This window comes from Indicator indicator, chromosome 1, assembly GCF_027791375.1.
Source record: "Indicator indicator isolate 239-I01 chromosome 1, UM_Iind_1.1, whole genome shotgun sequence".
NCBI lineage: Eukaryota > Metazoa > Chordata > Aves > Piciformes > Indicatoridae > Indicator > Indicator indicator.
Genome location: NC_072010.1, coordinates 3,017,122 through 3,024,861, shown reverse-complemented (window position 1 = coordinate 3,024,861; position 7,740 = coordinate 3,017,122). Strand labels below are relative to the sequence as shown.

The 7,740-nt window shown below is 50.8% G+C and overlaps 1 protein-coding gene across 1 annotated transcript in view; it reads right to left on the bottom strand.

Moving 5' to 3' along the window:
* Nucleotides 1–4,801: 4,801 nt before the first annotated feature.
* The window catches only part of CAPN5 (calpain 5), a 63,626-nt gene continuing 60,687 nt past the window's right edge, over nucleotides 4,802–7,740 (bottom strand). The window contains exons 11-12 of the mRNA XM_054382313.1: nucleotides 7,184–7,320; nucleotides 4,802–4,984 (exon numbers count right to left, since the gene is read on the bottom strand). Of these exons, the coding sequence (XP_054238288.1) occupies nucleotides 4,802–4,984; nucleotides 7,184–7,320 (320 nt within the window). The remainder of the gene's footprint in view (nucleotides 4,985–7,183; nucleotides 7,321–7,740) is intronic.

Genomic DNA, 7,740 nt, shown 5'->3' with positions numbered 1-7,740 from the left:
CTCCTCATGTTGAGGTGGAAGCTCCTGTGCTGTAGTTTGTATCCATTGCCCCTTGCCCTATCATAGGGTGCAAGTGAGAAGAGCCTGTCCCTTCCTTCCTGACCCCCAGCCCTCAGATATTTATAAACATTTATTAAATCCCCTCTCAGTCCTCTCCAGACCAACCAGCCCCAGGTCTCTCAGCCTTTCCTCATCAGGCAGTGCTCCAGTCCCTTCATCATCCTTGTAGCCCTCTGTTGGACTCTCTCGAGTGGATCCCTGTCCCTCTTGAACTGGGGAGCCCAGAACTGGATGCAGTGTTTTAGGTGGGGCCTCACTAGGGCAGAGTAGAGGAGCAGGAGAACCTCCCTTGTTCCTCACATTGCTGTGACTTTTAGACACAGGATGAAAAGGTTTTTGAGTCAGAGGAGGTCGAACGTGAGAGCAACATTGCATGACACCTTCATGCAGATCACCTGCCCTTGGTTCCAAAGTCCAGAGAGAAAAGAACTTGAATGAGGTTTAGTGAATCAAGCAAATGAAAAAGGCTCTGCAGAGCCACCTTGTGCCCACCAAGAGAGATTTAAAGGCAGGGAGTCTGAATAAAATATACACAATTTATTTATAGGAGGTTTACAGCTGTACAACGTTGGCTTTCTGTTTGGACTACTCTCTGCTCTTGTGCAGCATGACACCTCAGTGCCCTTGGAGATGAAGACAAGTCCAAGCCTGCTTTCACATGGCAGAGGAAAAAAAAAAAAGGAAAGGATTTCACAGAGTGTAAGGGCAAACTACATGCAACCATTGAAATGATTAACAAAAGACATGGAACATGGATCAACAGATGTGCCCTGCACCACCTGGGAGGGACTGGAAAGTGCTTATCAAACCTCAGACATGAAAAACCCAACCCTGAATCCTTCTGGTTTCTTCACCCCAAGAGAAAAGGCATCAACGTGAGGAATGGCATTTCAGTAACTGCCCTCCCACATCTCCTCAACAAACAGGACAAGACCACCACCACCACCAACAAAAAAGCAGTGAAGGTAATTTTTGTTATCCCATTGGAAATGTTGGGGAAAGAAGGCTCCTGCTCTAACTTTTCAGTGTTGGGGGGGTGAGGGGAGGAAGAAAAAGGGGACAAATATTAATGATATGAAGACATTTTGGTCCTGTTATAGAATCATTGAATTGTTAGGGTTGGAAGAGACCTCAAAAATCATCTAGTTCCAACCCCCCTGCCATGGGCAGGGACATACAGGGTTTTTTGGGGGGGGGGTTTTGAAGAAGAAGCTGTTAAAAAGCTGATTTTTTTTCTCTCTTTATGGCTTGATTCTCCCTAGGAAAGGAGGAGGCTGCCTCTGGGTACCAGGGCACTGCTATTCCCCAGCAGGCTTCAGTGTTGTTCCTTGGGGATCATGGTACCACTGCACCATGTCAGGGCACTCCTGGCCAAATGGCTCCTGTTTCCTGCAGCTGTCAGCAGCCTGATTTCCTGAGAAAACAGCAGGCTGGCTGCCCCCATCTGCTGTGCAAAGCTCCTCTGATGCTCTGCTCCCTACCAAGTGAGGTATTTTTGGGCACCACAGTCCCTCTCACAAACCCCTGTGACCATAACCCTGTGAGATCTTCTCCTAAAGCCTAGAAGATGCCTTCTAGCTCCACAGTGCTGCTTCCATTTACTTTCAGTGATGACACCCATGAAAACCACAATAAAATCAAAACACCTCTGAATCAGTCTGGCCAAATTCAAGGATGTGCTTTGGCCTTGGGGTCAAAATGTCACTTTACCAAACTAAGAGCACCTGAGCCAATTCTGCAAGACCATGAACTCAGCTAGGTCCCACCAGGCACCAGGAGTTGGAGGGTGCTCAGTGCAGGCCAGAAATAATTGAGATCTGGAAAGAGCATCCTGTGAGCCACTGCCTGCCTCTAAGTCCTGGAAAAGACCTAAGAAAAGAAGAAATTTGGTCAAAACCCCGATTTGTAACCACAGGAGGTAAACTCTGAAGGTGAAGAAAGGGGAACAACAGCCTGCAGAAGGTGATGAAGTTGTACCATATGCTTCTGGATGCACCAAGAACTGAGCTGGTAACTGATGTGACATTGGGGAACATCTTATCACATTACAGACTTAGCAGATCTTTTGGGACTTCAACAAGGAACACAGACTTGCAGCACAAATGTGGGCATTTGGCAGGACAAGCAGAAACCCAACATGCTGTGGCAGAAGAAGGTTTTCCTCTTTGCTTGTCCTTGTAAGGAGAGGACTCTGCTGAGGCCAAAATTTAGCAAGATTACAACATATGTGTTCACCTCCCCCCTGCGTGCAGGTGGCTGCAGAAGGTTTGCTTGTTAGAAAACCTGACATGAAAACCCCTTCCCTCGCACCATTTTAGAAGGCACATGAATAAAAAAAGCCCAAACTAAACAACAGGAGGAAAAGAAAATGCTTCAAAACCTGCCCTGACCGGCTGCTGAAAGGCCAAACAAGGGTTTGTCATATGGCTTCTCTGGGATGGTTTGTAAGAAGCTGGATTCTGCCACCCAGTGGAACAAGGAGGATAAACTCAGTTCTTCATGGCAAAGAGGAGCAGACCATGGCCCTGAACATGGCTCCAGAGGACATGTTTGGGTTGTGCTTGTGAGACTGACTCTAGCACTGTGCAACTCATCCTCCAGGCCAGGAGGCTGGAAATTAAAAGTGAGAGGTGGACATTGGTATGGACTAAATATTCCTAGCATTTTCAGGCTGCCCTGGGAGCAGGGCTCCTCTCCTGTCCTCCAGCACAAGCTAAAATCCCTCTATTTTCTAAAAGAATTTGGGAAAGCGAGGCACTGAGAAATGATGCAGCAGTATGCAGCAGTAAAGATGGAGCCCATCCCTTGGACCTGACACTTTGGCCTCCAGAGAACTTTATCTCCTCTTATCTAAACGTTGAACAACCCCAGCAGACAACCCACCCCAGCTACTGGGGTGAGCTCTTGGGATGGGGACTGCATGAAGGCATGGAGACAGCAGGCACCATGGCGGTTCGAGAGGCACACGCAGGAGCTGAATCCAGACTGATTCAAAGGAGCTTGACCCCAGAGAACAGCTGACCCACCATGCTTGTTGGCACCTTTGTATCCCTTCAGAGTTGCATGGGGTTGAACAGGATTCAGGAGCAGACAGGATCACAGGATGTTAGGGGTTGGAAGGGACCTTTGGAGATCATCGAGTCCAACCCCCCTGCCAGAGCAGGACCATAGAATCCAGCACAGGTCACACAGGAATGCATCCAGATGGGTTTTGAAAGTCTCCAGAGAAGGAGACTCCACAACCTCTCTGGGCAGCCTGTTCCAGTGCCCTGTGACCCTCACAGTGAAGAAGTTCCTCCTCATGTTGAGGTGGAACCTCCTGTGATGTAATTTACATCCACTACCCCTTGTCCTATCACAGGGTGCAAGTGAGCAGAGCCTGTCTGCTCCCTTTTGACTCCCAGCCCTCAGATATTTATAAACATTTATTAAATCCCCTCTCAGTCCTCTCCAGACTAAACAGCCCCAGGGCTCTCAGCCTCTCCTCACAGGGCAGTGCTCCAGTTCCTTAATCATCCTGGTAGCTCTCCACTGGACTCTCTCAAGTAGATCCCTGTCCCTCTTGAACTGGGGAGCCCAAAACTGGATGCAACATTCCAGGTGTGGCCTCACCAGGGCAGAGTCCCCAGAATGATGGCAGCATGTCCCTAAAACTATGGCAGCACATCCCTAAAATGATGGAGCCTGTTAGTCTTGTCGACCCTGTGGATTTGGGCTCCGGGACTGCCTTGTTGCATTTTTCCTCCCAGTTGCAGGATGCAAACCCACACCTGGAACACCTCCCAAAGTCCCCAGCCTGTCGTTCCACATCTCCTTTGCTGAGATGCCTCCACAGAGAAGTGACTAAATGGCATTTTCACAGGGGGACAACTCCACACACACTACTCTAAACCCTAAGCAGACACATCAAAGAGGCATTGAAGCAGCTGGCAGGACCGTGGGGGCCACACGTGTGCGTGGTGGCACCTGGGTGCCAGAACCTGTAAACAAACAGCACCAGGGCACTGTGCTCTGGATGTCAGGACACACACAGTGTGTCCACAGCAATCCCACAGGGCACACAGCAGCGATGGGCAGGGCAGGGGGGAAGCTGCAGAGGAAGCCAGCAGAAGGATCGTTGAGGTTGACAGAATTACAGAAGTAACCAGGTTGGAAAAGACCTCAGAGATCATCAAGTCCAACCTATCACCCAACACCATCTAATCAACTCAACCATGGCACTGAGGGCCTCATCCAGGCTTATTTTAAACACTTCCAGGGAGGGTGGCTCCACCACCTCCCTGGGCAGCCCATCCCTATGGCCAATCTCTCTTTCTGGGAAGAATTTCTTCCTAACACCCAGCCTAAACCTCCCCTGGCACAACTTGAGTCCACTTGTTCTGTCACTGGGAGAAGAGACCACCCCCCACTTGGCTACAACCACCCTTCAGGTAGTTGTAGAGAGCAATAAAGTCTCCCCTGAGCCTCCTCTTCTCCAGGCTAAACACCCCCATCTCCCTCAACCTCTCCTCATAGGGCTTATAGGGTTCCTCCAAAAGGCACCATTATTTTTTTTTTTTTTTTTTAAACACTGAAACCCAGCAGGTTTGGCTCCTTGGAGTGGAAGGCATGCATAGTTCATAGACACCTTGCAGATGGTAGGTCGGCTCTGTGTGTGTGTGTGTACATATATGCAAGTATGTGTGTGTGTCTGCGTGTTTCTATACACATATGTGGCACCAGAAGAGAAGTCCTTGAGTGGTCAGACGTTGGTGAGGATGTTGCTGCTGAGCAGCCTCACGGCAATGGTTCCAGGGAGGTCGTTTGATCTCCGGTTGCCCTTGTCCTGGAGGTGCAGGGTGTGCACGGACTGCCGCTCGCTGGGGTCACCTGTGAGCACCACTTGGCCCAAGAACTCGTCGCTTATGAAGTGGTGGTTCCAGATCTAGGGAAAGAAGAGAGCCATCAGAATCACAGAATGGTAGGGGTTGGAAGGGACCTCCAGAGGTCATCCAATCCAACCCCTCTGCCACAGCAGGATCAGCTAGGGGAGGCTGCACGGGAATCACAGAATGTTAGGGGCTGGAAGGGACCTCCAAAGATCCCAGGATCACAGTATCACAGAGCTTGGGAGGGACCTCAAGAGATCATCAGGTCCAACTTCGCTGCCAGAGCAGGATCACCTAGACCAGGTCACACAGGGACACAGCCAGGCAGGTCTTAAATATCTCCAGAGAGGGAGACTCCACAACCCCCCTGGGCAGCCTGTTCCAGTCTTCTGTCACCCTCACAGTGAAAAAATTTTTCCTCCTGTTTCCATGGAATTTCCTATGCCTCAACTTCCATCCATTGCCCCTTGTCCTGGCATTGGGCATCACTGAGCAGAGCCTGGCTCCATCCTCTTGGCACTCACCCTGTACATCTTTATAAACATGAGTGAGGTCACCTCTCAGTCTCCTCCTCTCCAAGCTAAAGAGCTCTCAGCTCCCTCAGGGTCTCCTCATAAGGAAGATGTTCCACTCCCTTCACCGTTTTTGTGGCTCTAGGGGTTTTGAAAGTCTCCAGAGAAGGAGCCTCCACAGCCTCTGTGGACAGCCTGTTCCAGTGCTCTATCACCTTCACATTAAAGAAGCTTTTCCTCCTGTTGAGGTGGAACCTCCTGTGTTCCAGCTTGTACCAATTATTCCTTGTCCTATCACTGGGCACCACCCAAAAGAGCCTGGCACCTTGATTTTGACACCTACCCTTCAGATACTTATTGATTAGATCCCCTCTCAGCCTTCTCTTCTCAAGACTGAACAGCCCCAGGGCTCTCAGTCATTCATCAGGGCAGCTCCTTAAGGGATGCAGCCAACCTTCACACCAGAGAGGAAAAGGGGTTATTGGGGAACCTGCCCTGAGCTGGAGCTGTGGAGGTTGTGGGAGAACCTGCCCTGAGCTGCAGCTGTGGAGGTTGTGGGAGAACCTGCCCTGAGCTGCAGCTGTGGAGGTAGCTGAGGTGTGGGGTAGGCTCTGTGAGTGACAGGTGCAGAGGACATGCATTTACCAGATGGCACCACTCAGCCATGGTGGTTTGATATAGAGCTCTGTGAACTGATGATGCTCAGCCTTATGGAACAGACCCACTGTGGACAGTGTGAGGAGAGGGCAGCTGGGGTGTTCAAGTGAGAGAACCATAAAATGCATTGAGTTGGAAGGGACCTTTAAAGGCCATGGAGTCCAAGCCCCCTGCAGTACGCAGGGACATCACCAACTAGAATCACAGAATGGTCCAGGCTGGATAGGACCTCCAAAGGTCATCTACTCTGACCTCCCCACAGTCAGCAGGGACATCCTCAACCAGATCAGGCTGCCCAGAGCCCTGTCAAGCCTCACTTTGAATATCTCCAGGCATGGGGCCCCAACCACCTCCTTGGGCAACCTGTTCCAGTGTTCCACCACCCTCATAGAGAAGAACTTCTTCCTGACATCCAATCTAAATCTGCTCTTCTCTAGTTTGAAGCCAGTGCCCCTCATCCTATCACTCTAGGCCTTTGCAAACAGTCTCTCTCCATCCTTCTTGTAGGCTCCTTTCAGGTACTGGAAGGCTGCTATTTGGTCTCCCCAGAGCCTACTCTTCTCCAGGTTGAACACCCCCAGCTCATTCAGCCTGGCCTCATAGCAGAGGTGCTCCAGCTCCCTGAGCATTTTCATGGCCCTCCTCTGGACCCTCTCCATCAGATCCATGTCCTTCCTATATTGAGGGCTCCAGACCTGTACAGAGTACTCCAAGTGAGGTCTCCCCAGAGCAAAGTGTCAGAATCACCTCTCTGGCTCTGCTGGCAGTGCTGCTTTTGATGCAGCCCAGGCTGCCATTTGCCTTCTGTGCTGCAAGCTCACACTGCCTGCTCCTGTCCAGCTTCTCATCCATCAGCACCCCCAAGTCCTTTTCCACAGGGCTGCTTTCTAACCCCTCCTCCCCCAGTCTGCATTGATAGCTCAGGCTGTTCAGAGCCCCATCAAGGCTGACCCTGAACGTCTCCAGGGATTGGTCCTTCACCACCTCCCTGGGTACCACGTTCCAGTGTTCACCACCCTGACAATGAAGAACATCTTTAGAGAGAGAGAGCCTCTGCCCCTCAGCTCAGTCCTGCCTGCTAGGTACCTGGACAATGATGGGCTGTCCTGGCTTCTTGCGGTAGAAGAGCCCTTTCACGTCAAATTCTGGAGACACTGTGTTCTTCTTCACTGGGGAGCGGACTTTTTGCCCTTCACACTTTATGATCACGTAGGGGTCAGCTCCTGGGGAGACAAAAGGGATTTTTTTGCATTGTTCTTGCCCCTGCAATTCCTCAGAGCCCCTTTCCAGCTGTGTCATGCAGCACTTTCCCTCCATACCCCACAAGAATGGATGGACTGAGAGCCCTGGGGCTATTTTGTCTTGAGAAGACTGAGAGGGGATCTGATCAATGTCTATCAATGTGTGAGGGGTGGGTGTCAAGTGAAGGGGGCCAGGCTCTTTTGGGTGGTGCACAGTGATAAGCCAAGAAACAATGAATACAAACTTGAACATAGACGGTTTCACCTCAACATGAGGAGAAACTTCTTTCCAGTGAGGGTGACAGAGCCCTGGAACAGGCTGCCCAGGGGGGTTGTGGAGTCTCCTTCTCTGGAGACTTTCAAAACCCACCTCCCCGGAGGTCCCTTCCAACCTCTAATACA